At 45.3% G+C, this 19684-nt stretch overlaps 1 protein-coding gene and 1 long non-coding RNA gene across 14 annotated transcripts in view; both read left to right on the top strand.

Annotated features, from left to right (window-relative positions):
• LOC123756416 (dentin sialophosphoprotein) overlaps positions 1–3392 on the top strand; it is a 170538-nt gene extending 167146 nt beyond the window's left edge. For all 13 annotated transcript variants that reach the window (XM_069331165.1, XM_069331168.1, XM_045739555.2 and 10 more), the window contains one exon: positions 1013–3392. In XM_069331165.1, the coding sequence (XP_069187266.1) occupies positions 1013–1107 (95 nt within the window). In that variant the 3' untranslated portion in view covers positions 1108–3392. The remainder of the gene's footprint in view (positions 1–1012) is intronic.
• A 6098-nt stretch (positions 3393–9490) lies between these two features.
• On the top strand, positions 9491–17820 carry LOC138368610 (uncharacterized). The gene is made up of 2 exons (XR_011229609.1): positions 9491–11006; positions 16261–17820. It is a non-coding gene; the product is annotated as an uncharacterized lncRNA (long non-coding RNA).
• The last annotated feature ends 1864 nt before the right edge of the window (positions 17821–19684 follow it).

Raw genomic sequence — 19684 nt, forward strand, 5'->3', positions numbered from 1 at the left:
GACTTCTGGCCTCCAGAACCCCTAATTTTGCGTAACTCTTCGAATACAAACAATTATTGTGGGCACCAGCAGACCATACCATGTTTTGCTCTTCATCTTTTCAGTTTTATCTTGCTTTTTTGCAGTGATTTAATAAAGTACAGCTTCCTACCACATTGATCCCACTCAACTTGCACTGAGGGCAGTTTTCATGTGTGTTGACTGCCTTCATATCCAAGTACTGTGTTTATATTTTTCATAGTTCATAATCTTCATATCTAGTAGATTGTTTTCAATGTTAATTGCCTTAATATCGAAGTATTTATATTTTTCATAGGTGTTAATAACCTTCATACCTAGATAATTGTTTTTGTAAATTTTGACATTTTTATGAAATAAATCCAGCAGCCCTTATCACCCACCTTTGGATCGTGTTCTTTCTGCATAACTTTTTTTTTTTATCCCAAGAAATTTTTTTTGTTAAACATGGCATTTGTATCTATTAAATACTGTACTGAACTGAACTGTTATATAAATCTTTAGCATTTAATCTCAAATTATTATTTGAAATATTATTGTACAATGTGCATGTTGACGATTGTTTTGTTTGTTGCAGTCCATTATTGCACAGTGCACTTTGTGTACATCTCTATACTCTTGCAACGTGACATATGCAGTTGTTAAGGAACTGCTAATATAACGATACTTTAAAGTATCACAAGAAATTAATCAATTTGTTATAAATTTTACACACAATTCTTGGGTTAGCAAAATATAAAATATTGTTGATGGCCCTTGTGAGATTTGTATTAATGGTGGTTAGTAAGTAATGTGAACTGTATTTATCATTTTATGGCAGTCAGGTTTTGTGCAACTTTATCAACGTTTCCAAGAACTTTTTTTTTTTCCCTGTTCCTTTTGTTATTGTATATTAAAACTTTTAATTACATTGCTGTAGATTCTGTAATTTTGTCACTCTTAGATGAATGCTCAGTGGATTTAATTTTTTTGTAACGATATTTTATTTTAACAGTAATTGACCGTGTGATGGTGTGTGTGGATGAAGACGACGATGACGACGACCTCGATGGAACTGCTGGTCATGAATGGGGGGAGAATGACTACTGATGCATGTGGGCAAGAAAGTGTTTTGTAAATATATAATTAGGTACAGTACCTTCAAGTGTTGATAAATATTTATGGTGGATGAGGAGTATTACTAAAAATGTAACCAAAGTGTTGTATGTATCAGGCCTTTGTGAGCTGTGTCGTGATGACACAGACATGATGTAGGTCAACTAATCATTCTGCAGTTACATAATACACACAAGGCCGAATCTTAAGTAATTGTGGTGATAACTGATGACATTTGCTTGCCAGTACTTAACTGCTTTGTAAAACCTTGTTTGTAAGAGTACATGAGCCCAGTTTTTGTTCAAAGTATACAACATTTCTGTATTTGTGGTGGGAATGGCTGTGAAGAAAGAGTATTTTACTGTATAGCTAAAGTGGATCGAGGCAATTTAAGTACAGTATTGTGATTTGTAAAATATAATATAGTATGCAGAATGTAATATGTATTTCAATAGACTGGCAATTTTAGCTGTCAATATCTAGGTAAAGACATACTGTACGTTCTGAAGTATTTTGAACGGTGCCGCATGGAAAACTATTTGGAAATGGCTACCTATAAAAACATTTGCTACAGTATTATAGTAAGTTCAGAAAATGTGAACAGTGTGATAAAGTTATGAAATGAAAACTAATGGAAGATGCTAGTTCAGTGATTGAAGGACAAAATGTAGAGATTAAACATTCCAGTAATTTATGCAGGACTATTGGAACCACTGTGGTGCCATTGCTCTTAATCTTACTTCATATTTTGTGATGTCATAACAAAAATCCTCTGCAGCAACATTCAATGCTAATGGTGGTATTCCAAGTATTGCTTTAAAATTCTTTTTGAAGGGTCATCTGCTATGAGTAATGTCATGTGAATTAGTATATGTATGCAAGAGCCATCTTTTTATTATTATTATTATTATTATTATTTAATGTTTCATTTGGAAGACAACCTCATGACTATTAAGGAGATTAAAAAAAATAAACCCATCTCTTGCAAATTCTAGACTCCGAGTGATCCTTTTTCACACCCTAAATATTTTGCTCATACCCATACAGTTTTGTAGTATGTGGGTGTTATCCAAGCTGCTATATTGTCATTTAATGTGATTACCCTTGAGAATGTTGTTGGTGGAATTCAGCTCAATGCATGCATTCATATTTCATACATACAGACAGACAGCAATTTAAATTGCAATTTCTTAATATTGCTGAATATTTTGGTAAAAATGTTATTTTTTCTGTGACGAGTTGAAACATAATTGGCAGTGTTATGGCAAGATGGAACTTGCCAATTATTAGGGAGTAATACAAATTATAGTGGGAGTGCATATTGTTGTTACTTTCCTTTAAACATGCAGTGAAGATGTGGTTAAACATAAACGTTGTCAAGTTATATTACCGTGTTAATGATGACTTTATTATTTACAGGGATGGATTTTGTCACCGTGTTTCTGTATGTTTTGTTTGGTTCACCAATTTTAATGGTTCAAGTGATACTGATGTATTGAAAATTAGGTAAAGAGCTTCATTCTCTAGCATTGGAATGTAGTACGTGTTGAGGCGTTAAAAGTAACCCAAGTTGACTTGTGAAACACAGCCTCCACCTACTAGCTCTCACTTATGTTGTCTGCAGACTGCACTCTAATACCTGTAAATACAATTTAGAAATATTTTATTTACATGCCTTTTGTTGAGTTATGTAAAGAATGTGAATTTGCACACTTGGACAACTATAGTTGGTGGCATGTTCTGTGGTCTTCCATGGAGACTTGTTTGACCTTGGAACTGTATTATTGAAGATTTACAAGTTTGCATTTCATTAAATGATGGTTTCTTATTGTGAAACAAAAAATATGACAAATAAGTACGACTGTGCTTTGTGAAAAAAATTGTCCTATAAAATCTTGAATCTCTTACTCTGTTAAATCATTACATGATTAGAATTAAAATTGTTCTACTGCATGCATTTTTTAAGAAAAGACTCATTCATATTCACCCTTTACCACGGGTGTGGTAGAATTGTCTGCATGTTTGTTTTATTTTTGAAATTGGAAGACTAATTCATTTCCCTTCCTCTTACTTTCATGAAGTAATAAATTAAAATGTACCTTTTTTTCTCCATTATGTAAATTCTGTAGAAGCTAATTTCATTTTTATCTCATTGTACCATGCAAACTGAAATGTGGTAGGACAACATTCTCTTCAAAGTGATATTGTAAATAACACAATTAAATGTACTTTATACATTATTAGAATGTTAGCAATATGAATTAAAATCTTAACTAAAACATGTTTATCACTACCTTGCATTTTCTGTAGTACTAGCAGCACCCTGAAAATCAGACCTTGATACAACAAATTTTGTAAAAAATCTGGACCAAATCCATCTATATTTATTAGTTCTGTCCATATTTTCTAAATTCAGCTTTTTTATTTATAAATCTCCTCCTCCAAAGTGTCACCTTGTCATTGTGAAGAGGCTCACGTACATAGAGGGAATACAGAGAACATATACGGCACGCATAGATGCAATAAAGCACCTAAATTATTGGGATCGTCTCAAAGCCCTCCAAATGTACTCACTAGAAAGAAGACGAGAGAGATATCAAATAATATACACCTGGAAGATACTGGAGGGCCAAGTACCAAATCTACACAGTAAAATAACAACGTACTGGAGTGAACGACATGGAAGAAAATGTAGAATAGAACCAGTGAAGAGCAGAGGTGCCATAGGCACAATCAGAGAACACTGTATAAACATCAGAGGTCCGCGGTTGTTCAACGTCCTCCCAGCAAGCATAAGAAATATTGCCGGAACAACCGTGGACATTTTCAAGAGGAAACTAGATTTATTCCTCCAAGGAGTGCCGGACCAACCGGGCTGTGGTGGGTATGTGGGCCTGCGGGCCGCTCCAAGCAACAGCCTGGTGGACCAAACTCTCACAAGTCGAGCCTGGCCTCGGGCCGGGCTTGGGGAGTAGAAGAACTCCCAGAACCGTATCAACCAGGTACGACTCCCTGGGGGCCAGTGAGGGTTTGCCTTGGTCCCCCTCTCCTGCCCCACCCAGGGTGTTGTACATGCTAAGGAACACGCAAGTAGGGGTCTTGTGAGTCAGTGGACCTCCCGCTGGAGGAGCTGCCCTTGGATGATTGGGTGTCCAGGCTGGAACTTAAGGAAGAATGAGGTCTTTGCACCAGTGTGGGAGAATGGACGAGGCAGTAGGATTCCCCTGTTGAAAAGGGGGAGCATCGCTGGGGACGACGCACCCTTCCTGCACTCCCCAGCGCTCGGCCTCCCTGGTAGGTGGTGTCCCTTGGCTCTAGGACCCAGACTTGGAATTAATGCTGTATGGAAACTGAACCGACTTCTCTTACCCAGGTTCATGGGGTGGGCGACCAGGCACCTGAGTCGGACTGTGAAGGAAAGGTGGGCTCTGTAGCTCCCTCTACATTGGGCCCAGACCAGGCTGTTGCTCTGACTCCTGACTCGCTCTCTCTGCTTCCCTCCCATCTAGTGGTGAGGTTGAGCCCCAAGCCCCCAGTGGTGACAACCACATCACCTGGAATGGCTCCATCTCTCCTAACAATAGCGTCTTTACCCCCCCCCCCTCCATCCTCTTACTGAGGGTGCTCGGCACCATTTCTGCATTCGCATGTTACCTTCCGGTTCTAATACATTCCAAGCTTTGTTTGGTCCTGCTACGTGGACTAAGTATTTTGATATCAGTCATGTTAATTCTACAAGTGTTGATAATGTATAAATCCATAAGCACCTAGTTTATTTGGTGGACACCTTTGTCATTATTAACCCCCACCCATACTGGTACATGTGTCGAGAAGGACATTTCTCCCTCTTCGCCGTCTTGATGCTCTTCACCATACTGGGTTGCGCTTCAGCTCTGATGCCTTTTGTTCGATTCCTACTCTATGCCTGTATGTTGAAACTGGCATCCTGTCCCTGCAGGTTCGCCGTGATCGTTTCTATCTTTGCTACTTTGAGCGGTCCCATCATCATCTTCACTCTTGCTTATGTTGTAATTTGACCTTTACCCATCCTGTGGTCCCGGTTCCCTTTCATCACCTACCTCTTTCTGTACGATTGTCTCCCTTGCAAGGTTCTCTTTTGGTTTGTGTTACCAGTGTTTTTCCCTCGTGTCGTTCCATCCTTGCCCCCATGGAGGGTCCTCCTTCCTAAGTTTTGTTAAACCTTGACCCACATGACTAAAGCTTTTACCCCTCGTACAGTTCTGAAACGCCTCTTGCTTAGGCGTCTCTAGGATATTTATGTTTGGTTATAAGCTTGATATTTTCCTGATTATAAACAGAATAGTACCAAATTCTACTAATTGTCGATTACGTCAATATATGTACAATGGCCCCACATGGTTAACTAAAGTACTATTTACACAGGAGGATGTTGTTCCTTACTATGAACACACTTTTACTTACGCAGGTGTCAGCCATGGGTGGTGTGTGTAGGGAGACCTGGAATAATTTGAGTGCAGCCCTCTGGTTTGCCCTGATTTAAGTTGCTATATATGGCATCACCTCAACGGGATACTTACAGGATTATATATGTCATTAGGCTGTTGTCACGGGAAGCTTGGATGTCAGAGGTTCTGGGTTACTTTAGAAAGTAGTAGTTTTTTTTTTTCTCCGTTACTTAGCCTTCATAGGGACTTGGAATTGAAGGTAGAGGTCTGCATGCGTCTCTTGTTCCATTGTACTACCGTTATGGTGTGTGGCTTCCACATACAGTACTCGAGCCCTCCCTGCCTCGGTTAAGATGCAAACCTCTAATATTTCCATCATCCATGGTCTATATAACATTGGTGGGCACCATGGTTATTAACATTAAGTACTACAGTCATTTTGACTTACCATGTTGAGCTCTATTATCATGGTCTATTCTCCTCCTGTGTCTGCCTTATTTGTCCTGTAACCATATCATGATGGTAAAGACCGGAAAGAGAATAATGAAATTTTTAAGTTATTGTAAGTTTTATTGTGATCCCTGTTTAAAACAGGTTGTGATTTTTTGTAAAATATTTTCATTTATATAAATAAATATATAAGATTATGTTGTATATAAAATCTGAGTAAAGTCGTAGCCATTGCTGTGCATGAACTTTGTAGATGGCAGTTTTTCATTGTTGTTTAATTTTGCGTTTATTGGAACGATAATGAAAGATTTGTAATACCTTCAGTGATCTCTGAATTTTTATACTATAATGGCAAGCCAGTGATCAACCAGTCTGTGAGCCAAGTCATGTTGAAGAGAGGAAACTTGGTGACCATCCTTCCTCTCAGCCTCCTAGCCCCCTCCTCTGTAACTGGCTGCAGTTACAAAGGAGGGGTAGGACGGGGAATGGGCATCATGCTTGTGCTAGAGGTGATAACCCTTGGCCTCGCGCATGATTCCGTTGGCCATAAACCCACCTTTGGCTGCATTTGTGACGAGTCACAAATGCAACACCCTTGGCTACGAGTGTGACGTGTGATGTCCTCGGTGAGATCAACATCCTAGACCGTGAGTGTGACGGCCAGCGAGCTCAGGGTAAGGCCATTGTGCCTGCTGCTCCACCCTTCCACCAGACACATCTGCACCACGCGACAACACTGTCGGTGTCCCCTAGCCAGTAGCATGGGGTCGAGTAACACCAGGGAATAAGTTAACGGTGTTAAAACTGTGGGATCCCAGCATGTGATATAGACTGGGGTGCAGGGGTGAGTGGTGTGTGTGTAGGGATGGGTCGTGTGCTTAAAGCAGCAGACAGCGGCATGTCCCTCAGGACGCGAGTGCTAACGCTGGTGTCCCCAGGTGTTATGAGGTAATGGCACCGGAGTCCTCATTGTCTTCACGACTCTCCCGTCTGTCCTGCCTGTGATACTGTACTCCAATACACGATCATCTACTCCAGTAGCATTTTATTTTCCTTAATCATCTGATGACCTGATACATTGCAAGTAGAAAACAAGATATTAAGAAAATAACTAGAAAATATAATAATTCTCAGTCTGAAGTTTCAATAAAGACCACCTTGTATAGCGGACCCCATCAGGCACATTGGTCTAGTATTAGCACATACGTGACCATACAAATTACTATTATTATTGCCTGCTGCTCTACTACACCACCAGAATTCTTGGTGATATTTAGCGCCCTCTGATAATTCCGTCATTTGATGGTGCTACATAGCCTTCCCGGTTTGGTGCCGCATTTTGATAATTACTTACACCACCAACTCCAGGCACCAACCCTTCCTCGCGTCCAGTAGTATCCGTTCCATCGCCGTGGACAGCAGAATACGTTGATTGCTCAAATTTGAACGATAATTGCATTTTTCCATTCCCACTTCTGGTGTACTCGCCTAGTTGTGCTTATGTGGGTTGAGCTTTGGCTCTTTGGTCCCGTCTCTCATCTGTCAAACAACTGGTTTACGGATTCCTGATCCTACTGGGCTCTATCATATCTACACTTGAAACTGTGTATGGAGTCAGCCTCCACCACATCACTGCCTAATGCATTCCATCTGTTAACTACTGACAGTGAATAAATTCTTTCTAACGTCCCCGAGGCTCATTTGGGCGGTTTTCACCTGTGTTCCCTTGTTTGTGTCTCGCCCGTGCTAAACAGTTTATCTACCCTGTCAATTCGTCAGAGAATTTTATAGATAGTGATCATGTCTCTCCTAAATTTTCTGTCTTCAAGTGTCGTGAGGTTCAGTTCTAGTAATCTTTCCTCGTAGCTCATAACTCTCAGCTCGGGGACTAGCCTGGTGGCATACTCTGAACCTTTTCTAGCTTCGTTTTGTGTTTGACTAGATGTGGACTCCGGGCTAGAACCGCATATTCCAGTATTGATCTGACATATGAGGTATACAAGGTTCTGAATGATTACTGACACAAGTTTCTAAAGGAGAAATATGCGTAGGGGGTCCACTACCATTCACAAGATGGGTAAGGGGGGGTCCTCTACCACCGGTAGGATGGGTATGGGGCCTACAAATCCTCCCATTGGTTAAGTATGGGGTCCCCTCTACCATCCAAAAGATTGGTATGGGGTCCCCTACCGCACACAGGTGGGCGGTAATGGATCCCATACCCATTCTGTCGGCGATAATGGACCCCATACTCATCCAACAGTGGACCCCATTAACATCTTATAGGTGGTAGTGGACCCCATACCTATCCTACGGATGCTAGTGGACCCCATATACTTCGAGTGACTAGTTGTTGACCCTATATCCATCCTGAGGATACACTGGCAGTGTTGAAGGTAGCAATGTTTAGTGTACAGGTTCCCAAGTAGGAAGACTAGAGAGGTATCAACATCAGAGGCTCTAGTGTCACGTGACAGACTTGTCGTGGTGAGAGGCAATGTCGTGTTATGTTATCCTGTCGTTGTTGATGTTCTTTAGTACCCCGAGACGGTCTTTGTTGCCTTTCTTACTGTCTGGCTGTGGTCGTCTGAGGTGGTGAGGTGGAGGTTACGATAACACAGTTATAAGCTTATAAATCTCTTGGTAAACATACAGCTCTAATAGGCAGAACGGAAGAGGTTGGAGCTGTAGAGGCCGTGTAGGAAGGAGCTGTGAACCGCCCAACATCCTATAAGACTCGTCTTGAGACTTGTACTCCAGGCGCATAAGGAGTACCTTAGGGAGACGGAGACAGGAAGAGCGAGGAAGGTGACGATAAGTTTTGTTCTGAGGACGAGAGGAGCGCCGAAGACCCATCCGACGTCACGAAATGATCGTTTAGGACGTAATTTGTGCAGAATAATATTCTGAACAATGTCATCCTGGACGTTAATAGATATTATAATACATAAATGTTCACACTTCAGTAAGTTAAAATCACCCAATTTGGCATTAACGAGCAATATTTAAAGTCAATTGAAAGCAAATATTTAACATCATTCAGTGTTGTGTCAGGAACTTTGGGTTGTTGGGTTTCTTAGTCTGTTATTGCATATATTGTATATTGTAGTTGTTGAGCGGCCGTTAACAGTCCTTGACTGACGGACGATTACTACTTCACTGCCGTTTCTATTGCAAATCTTGCTCTGTTGTACCTTTCTGTTGCAACATTTACAATAGAATGTTGTATTTGGTTTGTGAATTAGATTTTGAAATTAACAACTTCAAACATACAAGCTGGGGATCATTATTGGTTCATTAGAGACTCGTTCGTATTTGGGGAAGTGAAGGAGTGGCTGTTGGCCATTGTTAATTGACACTTCAGACTCGCAAAATGTTAACCAACGGGGGGTGAGTTTTAGGGTGAACGTCAACCAATCAGCGGCCGGGTTTGGTTGGCTGCCGGGTATAAAAGGGACGATGAGACAAATGGCCACTAATCCCAGTACGATCAGGCCTTGGTGGTTGGACTAGGCCAAAACAATGGAAACTCTTGGGTTGTAAGAGCAGGAAAAGTCCTAAACAGACTACATTTAAAAAACATGATTCTTGATAGAGAGGGTGATCATCCACACCCAAATTACACTCCTTCCGCCCCGTGGGAAGAGCCTACTTTCAAAATAGTAATAGAAAGTCTCCCAATGAAAAAGGCTGCCTATGATCCGACAATCCTAAGGCGCATAATAGAAGAGCAAATGTATAGCATAGCAGTAGCAGGAGCCACCCACATCTTCACAGACGGATCGGTGGACACAGAAAATGAGAGTGCTGGCGCTGCTCTTTGCACGACCAGCGTTCAGGCATATTGGAGACTGGGAGGACTAGTATCATCAACCCAAACTGAGCTGTTTGCCATACAACAGGCATTCGCATATGTGATTGCACAAAACACTCAAAAGCTGCACTTCAAATACTAGGACAAAAACAGTGGAAAGATAATGTGGAAATAATTACCACCATTTTGTATCGAGGAGCAGTCGCTAAAGGCAAAGGCCTCAACATAACTTTAAACTGGATCCCATCCCATATTGGAATCCCATTAAATGAAAAGGCTGATGAAATTGCTAAATTGGCAACTCGTCATCCAGTGATACATAAAACAATTCAACCCAGTCTAGAGAACATAAAAAACATCATCACCAAAAAACTCTCACATCTCAACAAAGCCTACCTGCACCAGAGAATAGCTGAAGGTTCGCCATCTGCAACATGGTATCTTCAGGCAACCAAATTAGAAAGGTTAAATATCCCAAAAGGAATCCACAGGGAAATAGCAGTTAGGCTATATAGACTACGTCTAGGTTACAGATGCAACTGGAAGATTGGTGAACCCCGACAGAGAGAGTGCATCTTCTGCCAAACTGTCACAGAAAAGCCATTACTTCACAATCTTCTGGAATGTGAAGCAACCAATGACCTTAGAAGAGCTTATGAGTTCCTGAATCATGCAGTGGCCACCCTGAAGCCATCAACACAGCCACTCTCCTGGTCAACAAAGGTGTCCAGCAGCTGGACACCCTCATAAAGACACTGAAGCAGTATCCTCCCCCACGATAACAGCTTGATGGTTAAAATGCAACCTCAGAATACTGAGAAAAAAAAATTGTATCACTTACGGGCTATTCATGCCCGTGCCACCTCTTGGGTAGCTTAATCTTAATCAATCAATCAAATGGCCACTGCTTCGCAAGCGGGGATGTTTCTGATGGGGGAGAAAGAAACATTTGCACAGCGCTTCCCGGGGCGTTGCGCGGGCAGTCTGGGGCCGTATAAATACGGGGGCACAGAGGGGCTCTGCCCTCACTCCGCCTGCCCTCGCCACTGCCCTCGCAACCACTCCCCGGCCGCCCGACTTCGCACGAGATGGACATCACGCCAGCTGCCTCGGTACCTGACCTCTCTCACGGACATCATGGGGCCCTCGACACCCCAGACCGATCCGGCAGAGGCCTCCTGCCCTACACTTTTAACCCCAAGGTGAGGTTTTTCTGTTCAATTCTAGTCAGGACCTCCCCAGTGCGGCGTGTGCCAAGCGCCATCCCCTCGCGGTACGTGTGTGCCGCCTTAGTTAGTCCTTTGGGCTCTCTGCTGTTAGTTCCCGGGAGAGCTGGGGCGCCCTTCTTGGCCCCGTGTCGGGCGCCCCCGTGCCGTGCCGTGCAGGTCGCGTGGCTGGCTTAGGGTCGGCGTGCGCCGGGCCGCGTCCCTAGTGGCCTGCGTTCGGTCTCCTCTCAGGTGGGGCACCGTCCAGCCGTGCCCGTACGTGTCCAGGGGGCCCCGCAGCGTGGCGTGCCCAGGCGCGCGCCCTGCCCGGGGCCCCGTCGGCGGCCAGGCGTGCCCTTGCCGGCGTCGCCATGTGGCCAGGCGTGGTGGGCCCTACGCCCTTCGTGCTCTGCCGTGGGGCCCATGCCTCGCCGCCATCGACCACGTGTCTGGGCGTGCTTCGGCGTCCTTCCCGCCTTTCCTTCGGGGCTCCCTGTTGCCGGCCCGCCGGGTTCCCTGGGCTGTCCCAGGGGGCCAGGTTTCTCCTTGTCCGAGGACATGTGTCGGCGACGGCTTGTGGCCAGGTTCGGTCCTACGCCCGGGGCACATGTTCTTGGCGGCGGCGACACGTGGCCAGGCGTGGGCGGCCCTATGGCGGCCCCGCCTTGGGGCCCATGCCTTGCCGGGTCGTCACGTGCCTGGCCGGCAGGGCGTGCTTCTGCGACTTTCCTGTTTTTCCCTCGGGTGTTCCCTGTTGCCGGTCTGCCGGGTTCCCTGGGCTGTCCCCAGGGGTCAGGTCTCCCCCCAGGGGTCAGGTCTCCCTGTGCGGACATGCGTCGCCGCTGGCGACGACTCGTGGCCAGGTTCCGGCCCTTCGCCCGGGCCTGCTACGGGGCACACGCCTGGTCGTGCTGCCACGTGGCACGGCGCTCCGTGGAGCGCACGGCTGGGCTGTGTTCTGCCCTTCCTGTTCCCTTATTTGGGTGCTAATCCACGTGGCTTTGCGCCACGGCTTCCCCACGTCGGGGCTCGGGCTGCCTTGCGCCCGTACGGGCGCGCCTGTGTGCGGCCCCCCCCCCTCCCTTTCGTCTAGGCCCTGAGCATGCCGTGTGGCAGCGCTTGGTTGGTAGGCCGCGGGGTCCTTGGCGTGTGTGGTGTGTTCTCAGCTAGGCACATCGCCCTCGGACGTCTCGCCCGGCCGTGTTGCCCGGGGAGTTAGTCCCAGGCCCTTTGGAGTCCCGGAGTCCCCAGGTACGTCTTCCCCGGAGTTGTCGCCGAACAAGTTGTCCCCAGACGTCCGTCTGCCCGGTGTAAGACCGGCATGTTGTACCCAGACGTTCGTCTGGCCGGTGTAGCCCGGTGTGTTATTTCAAGCTTTCCGTCGTCCAGGCCCTCAGGCACGTGTCCTGCTTGCCTGGGGGGTAGCCAAGATCGTTACTCCATGTCCTCCGTCTGGCCGGTGTTGCCCGGCAGGTTGGTTCCCAGGCGTTCCCGCCTGGCCGGTGTAGCCTGGTGTGTTTGTCTTAAGCGCCCTGCCCGTCCGTTGTAGCAGGGATTCCTCCTACGTTGCAGTTCAGTCGTTCGTCCGCCTGCCCGTCCGCCTTGTGTCGTCTGTCGTTCTTCAACGTCGGAGGGAGACGCTGGCGTTGGAGCACGGACCCGAGATCAGCTCGACGACGTCTGCAGGTTTCCGTCTAACGGTACGCACCACAGGCCCTGGGTTCGGCGTTGCCGCCGGCAATCCAGGATGTCTCGTCTCCTTCGGTGTTCGTTAAGTCCTCGGCGTCCAGTCCAGGGGCGTGCCCTGGACAGGGGGGTGGCCCCCATGTTGCCCTGGGCACGTTCTCCTCCAGCAGATGGCGGCGTCGAAGCGCCGTCAGGAAGAGGCTGCGGGCGACTCATATTCCTCCCTATTAATTATTCATTTACGCTCGTCTCCTTCCTCCGCCATTTAGATTGGCGGCCAGGAGGTGCCCTTACGCTTATTCTCCCTCGAGTTTATTCCTTGGTTTTCCACACGCCCATGTTATTTTGGTAGTGTTTATTGTTTATTGTTTTCTCTACACGCTGATTGTATCCACTTATTTTGTACTTGCAGACATCACGTGCCATGCCTTGCCCTTATTCATAATTATGCTCTACATTTCAGCACTGACATGCCTCTGCTTTCAGATCACCACGGATTCCTTTTGCCAACAGCCTAACTTAATTTACTCCTTCATTCGATGCCTTGCGCATGTCGCATGTTTTTTTTTTTTTGCGTTCGCTGTGTTACAGTATGTTTGTTCACTTTTCCTTGTCTTACGTCATTAAGTAAAGTCAGCCAGGATGTCCTATTTGCAGAGTTATAAGTAATTTATTAAGTAAAGTCAGCCAGGAGGCGCTATTTGCAGTATTCGCGGGTCCTTATTTTGCTTTACGTTCACTGGCCCTGCATTTTGCCTAGTTTCCTCAGTAGTTACAGTATTTTACGCTTGGCTCTTGCAGTTTATTCACGTTGCTTATTTGGTTATATTTATGTTATGCATCACCTTCGTTCTCTTAATGTAAAAATGGCTATATATACACGCCGATTGTATACCCTTATTTTGTACTTGCAGATACCACGTGCCATGCCTTGCCCTATTCATAACTGTTCTACATTTCAGCACTAACATGCCTCCTGCTTTCAGATTACCACGGACTCTCTTTTCCCAAACAGCCTCCTTAATTTACTCCGACAGTTGATGCTTTGCTCATGTCGCATGTTTAATTTCGCGTTGCTGTGTTCAGTATGCTTGCCCACTTTTACCTTGCCTTACGTCATTAAGTAAAGTCAGCCAGGATGTGCTATTTGCAGTATTCGCGGGCCCTTATTTTAGCTTCGTCTCCTGGCCCTGCACTTTTGCCTAGTTTCCTCGGTAGTTACAGTAGTTTATGCTTAGCTCTTGCAGTTTATTCACGTTACTTATATGGTTATATTTGTTATGCTTCTCCTCCGTTTTCTTAATGTAAAAATGGTTTTATTTATTCTAGGGCGAAATGTTCCATTTAGCCTACCACAATTTTGTACATCTTATTTGGTAACATTCGTGCTGTGCATCATTTTATGTTTGTCATTAAATTTGTTATCTATTTATTATAGGGCGAAATGCTCCATTCGCCTACCTCTTTAATTCCTGTTACTTAATTAGTTACATTCGTGTCGTGCATCATTTCTGTTATAAACATTTTTTACTTAGGGCGAAAGGTTACATTTAGCTTACGTTATCTTTGTCTCTGCCATCTTTTGTTTTTCCTTGACAGTGTCTACAGTTAGTAGTCCCCTTTCCTTCGCCGTTGTTTTCAAGGCAGCCAGGATGCGCGAGGTGCAGTTGTGGGCCCTCGCCTCTTGCTTTATGCTTCTGGCCCTGCAGTTGTTGGGTTCCTTTCATTTTCTCCTCGTTTACGCCTAGCTCTCGCTGTTATGTTCTTCCCCCGGTTCCTCTGTCGTTCAACTACGCTTGTTGCTACTACGTCTGTAAGGTTGCTAGCTCGCCTTGCTATCGGTGTTGCGGGCCTCTTGCTTCTTGCTTGTTTATTCAGGCTACTTTTTCCCTCCCTTCTCTGGGGTTTTTACATTGGGTTGGTTAACTTTTTCTGTTGCTTCGATATTTTCTTGGTTTCCTCCGGGTGTTTACTAGAGCTTTGACTTTAGGATTTGGGTAAATTCAGACGCGTCGGGCTCGTTGCTGTGTCCCGGGCCTCTTGCCCTTGCTTTAAGTTATTCGGGCCTGTTCGTCACCCTTCCCCAGCTCATTCGCCTCCTGCAGGCTATGCTTTGGCAGCTGCTTGTCTCTTTTGCTGGGTTACTTTTATGCTTGTCCCCTTCCTGTCTAGGTATGTTTGGGTATGGCCAGCGGTGCGCGAGCCGCGGCTTATCGGTTGGCCCCCCCCCCCTGGTTCCCTGTTTACTCGGTCTCGCCCTCTTACTTCCGCATTCTTCCTTCCCATTCTACGTTATCGCCTCTCGCTTTTGGGCCTATGTCCTTTCTCAGCCCGGGTTGTGTGCCGTCCAGCGCGCCTCGGCGACGTTATCTTCTCTTCGGCCCTCTGACATTTCCGCCCCCCCCCCCCCCCCCCAGCCGTGCGGGCTCGCCTGTGGGAAACGTCCCCTTGGTTCCTCCTACGTACGTCTGCTTATCTGTTAAATTTGTTATTGTTGGACTCGCAATTATGATTTGTATTTATTACGGCAAATTTTTCCCGCAATTTACACTTTGCTTAAGTTTCACGTTCAATTTGTTATATTAAGGGACTTTCAATTAGGATTTGTATTAATCTATTGCTTTGCCTCTGTGCCATTAAGTTAATTTCAGCTAGGGTACGCTAGTTGCAGTGCATTCGGGTGGGGTCCCCCCCCCCATATTTTTCCTCCGGTTATTTCGTCCTATTACACTCGTTTCCCTCATTATATATTCAAAATATTGTGCATTATATTTGACCACCCATTCTTCATCGTATAGACAGTACATTAAGATACATTTGGAATGCTACCGAGAAGTTTAGCATGGTCTCGCGCACGGTGTCATGCAAAAACTGGCCATTAATTCGGCCTTCCTTTCGGTAAGCTCAAGCCAGTCAGTTAGCATGATGTCGGCCAGCATGTTGTTGGCCAGCAGCAGCCAGCATGCTGTTGGCCATACGGTCGCTAACGTTCTTTGGCCATCCGGCCTTCTGGGCTATTTTACTCTTCTTGTTCCTTCGCCATTGTTGTTTCCTACTACGTAATAGTATTCTATTTAATTTAACCTCGTCTATCATTAGGTTAGGGGCCCTTACCTCCAACTGCTATTCCTTCCCCTGCGCTCTGCCCGCTTGGCGCACAACGTCGGCTTCTTCTGTTCCCATTTTTCGCAGCCACGACAAGCCGGAACCCCCCCCCCCCCCTCCTCACCCTACTGCGGCGAGGAAGAGAACGCGAACCGGATATTCCTCTTATCACCATTACAACGCACGCAGCGGTGCCGGGATGCAGCCGCCCAGGGCCTACGTTAATACTATTATCTTCCCTTATTTGCTGGGCTATATGGTAGTATTAATATTATTCCGTATCGTTACTGTCATTCCAGTATTTTATTAAAAATATAAATTGTTATTATGGTTTGGCGTTGCTTTCTTAATTTCTTCCATTCTGCAGCACTTGCCGTCATCGGTTATTTAAGATATTACATTGTATTCTTACATTGTAAGATTATTTACGACATTGTATTCTTATTATTATCCTTATTAGTTACTGGATGACAGTTCCCTGCCGTCGATTTCACTTTGCTCCTGTTCTAAAAGATGTAGCCGAAGTTCACGGCGTACTAGCTGCGGCTTGCAGACGCTCATTAACACAAGACTACACTCGGCGGCCACTTAAGGCAGACTCCTTGGCTTCTATCCAGCCCTATCACCCGTCTGGAGGCAGAGATGGGATGGAGACCAAGGGTAATGTTCCCCGCTCACATTCTACATCCGCTTAGGACACAAGCATGTTATAGATTTGGCTTTAAGAATTGGTTCTTATTCCATTTTATTGTTTATGTATTTATTGCTTTGTTGTATATACCCGTTCTTGGTATATGTATTGTTTATATTCAAGATTTATAGTGTTTCGTATTACCCCTGTTTATAGTTGCTTTGTGCTTCCTTGCTGTTCTCCTATTGGCTTTCTCCCACCTTTGCTCTTAGCAAAGGTACTTCCCCCTTCCGTTTGCTGGAAGATTCTTAGAATCGTTAGCCCCCTTCATTGCTATAGTATAATTATTCGGAAAACTCTTTATTCATCCAGGATTGTTAATTAAGGAATCTCTTAATGCCTGCTGCCGGGCTCCCTCCCCCCGTTTTTCGTCTCCGTATTGATTCAGCTAGGGTTTCCCTCTCGTCTGTGCTCTTGCCTGTCACGATAACACTGCATGCCGCTTCTGCCCACCCTTACTGCCTTATATCTTTCAGCCCGGGGGAGGTGATCTACGCGACAAAAAATCGACGCACGCTCCGACTGGACCAGGTATCGCTTACATGGTCAGGAATCGACACTCTTCGGATCCTACAAGCACAGATCCTACAAGCGCTCCTGTCACCAGGCGAGATTTCTCCAGGATCCTACGCGCTGCCCTCTCGGCGCTAGGCTTGCCTCCAGATGACTACGCGCCGCATTCCTTCCGTATCGGCAGGGCCACCCATGCTGTCTCGGGACGGGCTCGCCACATCAGAAATAATGGCAGTCGGCAGGTGGAAGAGTAGTGCTTTCACATCCTACGTCAGACGGGACGTTGTTGCTCTGCCACTTTGAGTGCCTCATGCGGCCAGCTGGCACTCGCCCTTCCGGGGGGGGGGGGGGGGGGGGGGGTGTCCGGCCGCTGGCCTGCGGTGGGGGTGCAGCGCCGGTCCCCAAGTGTCCCGCTGTCCGCAGCTAATACTTTGCCCAGTCTAGGTGCTAGTAAGCCCTACTTGTAGTCACCCCCCCCCTTCTCCTTATTCTTTAGGTCTTTACGGCCTCTTGGTCGGGTACATTATGTGTTATGTGGTCTCTCACTTAATTATTAGTTTGTGTCCTGCCTGTTATATCCTAGTGTTATATAATTACTCCACATTTGCACTCGACCTTAATTCTAGTACCAGTTAAGCTTTAGGTTTCTGCAGAATTAGTTTCCATGTCACTATAGGCTAAGGTCTCATACTTACTACGGGTGTACCTTTTAAGTTAAATCTAGTCCTCAGACTTGGAATTGTTACTGTTAATTCTTACTTTATATATTTACATGTTCTGCAGAATTTAATCTTCAATAAACTTTAAAGCCCCATACTGCCAGTATCTTTCTCCCACTGATCAGAAAAAAACTTCAGTGTGTTTTATTTCACTTTTGGTATACAGTTCCAGCTTCGTCTCTTGAACTTGAGCTGTCATGTGGAGGATCCCCCCTGCTCCAGGCCCTTGTTGCGTCCCCCTTCCCTCTCTCCCTTCCCTTCCCTATGTGGCGTCCCTTTCCCTTCCCTTGTTCCGTTCCCTTCCCTTTCTTGTTCTGTCCCATAGTTCCATGTACTGGAACTAGTGAAGTGTATGGCGGTAAACTATTACTTCAGAATTGTCTTGGCGAATCAAAGGCTTATAATACAGCGTGTGGCACTACAGCAGACCCAAACTGGCTTGTGTCGCTCCTCTAACCCACTTGAATCATGCGGGAGGCTAGCCCTTAACGTCTGGCTTTAACATACTCGGTTATATATTAAAAAGTTGTTAGTGTTGAATGGGGTTAATATAGTTTTAAATGTTAACTATAAATTCAAAACTAAATTTAGTCATTTTATAAACATGACTTAAATTCATCAGGCTACATATGTAATTTTAGTAATGGGTAACTAGTAAAATTTTCTATGAACCAGCACATTGTTAAACTTTAAGATGTCCCTCCATGGTGACCAAGGGAGCCGGTCGGCCGAGCGGACAGCACACTGGACTTGTGATCCTGTGGTCCTGGGTTCGATCCCAGGCGCCGGCGAGAAACAATGGGCAGTTTCTTACACCCTATATGCCCCTGTTACCTAGCAGTAAAATAAGTACCTGGATGTTAGTCAGCTGTCACGGGCTGCATGTCGACCGGGCCGCGGGGACACTAAAAAGCCCCGAAATCATCTCAAGATAACCTCAAGATGGTGTTTTTTTTTTATTGTATATACAAGTTGTTACATTCTTGTACAGCCACTAGTACGCGTAGCGTTTCGGGCAGGTCCCTGGAATACGATCCCCACGAAAAATCGTTGTTACAACCAAGTACCCATTTTACTGTTGAGTTACACAGAGGCTACAGTTAAGGATTTGCGCCCAGTAAATCCTCCCCGGCCAGGATACGAACCCATGCCAAAGCGCTCGCGGAACGCCAGGCCAGTCTTGCCACTACACCACCGATTTTAACCATCAACGATAATTATATAACCTATCGTATATATAAATCCTGAAATTGCTTTAAAATAGCATTTCGGTAGATTTGTATCATTCATGACTTCAGTATAGTGTCAATAGTTCTAATATAACAAGTTAACGGAATAATTCGTCCTGACCATTTCACCTGAACGATAATAAAAGTTAACTACCGGTTCGTAGCAGTGCAGTTTAGACCCCCCTCCCCCCCTGGGGCGGGGAAGGGGGGTCTAAACAAGCCTGACAAACACGGCTTGAATAAAATTAAAAATGCTAGTCTAGGGACACTTCCTCAGTGGATTGGTCTAGCACTTCAAAATATTGTAGATTGGTAATGTACAGTATACCTCTGTACGTAGACTGTGAGCATTGTCCCAAGTAACTTTTCGAACACTTGGTCTGTTAAAGGTAGACGGTTGATAAGCTTAGTGTAAGAAAGCTAAGACCTTGCGCCTTGTCCTGCCTTGGCAGGACAAGACGGCCAAGGACAATTTCTAGTAAGATTCCTAGTAGGATTTCTAGAATTTCTAGTAGGATTTCCAGGATTATTAGTAGGATTCGGAGGATTTCTAGTGGGATTCCCAGCATATCTAGTAGGATTCCAAGGATTTCTAGTAGGATTCCAAGGATTTCTAGTAGGATTCCCATAATTTCTAGAAGGATTTCTAGTAGGATTTCTAGTAAGATTCCTAGGATTTCTAATAGGATTCCTAGGATTTCTAATAGTATTCCTTGGATTTCTAGTAGAATT

The sequence above is a fragment of the Procambarus clarkii genome, chromosome 25, assembly GCF_040958095.1.
Source record: "Procambarus clarkii isolate CNS0578487 chromosome 25, FALCON_Pclarkii_2.0, whole genome shotgun sequence".
NCBI classification, from domain to species: Eukaryota; Metazoa; Arthropoda; class Malacostraca; order Decapoda; family Cambaridae; genus Procambarus; species Procambarus clarkii.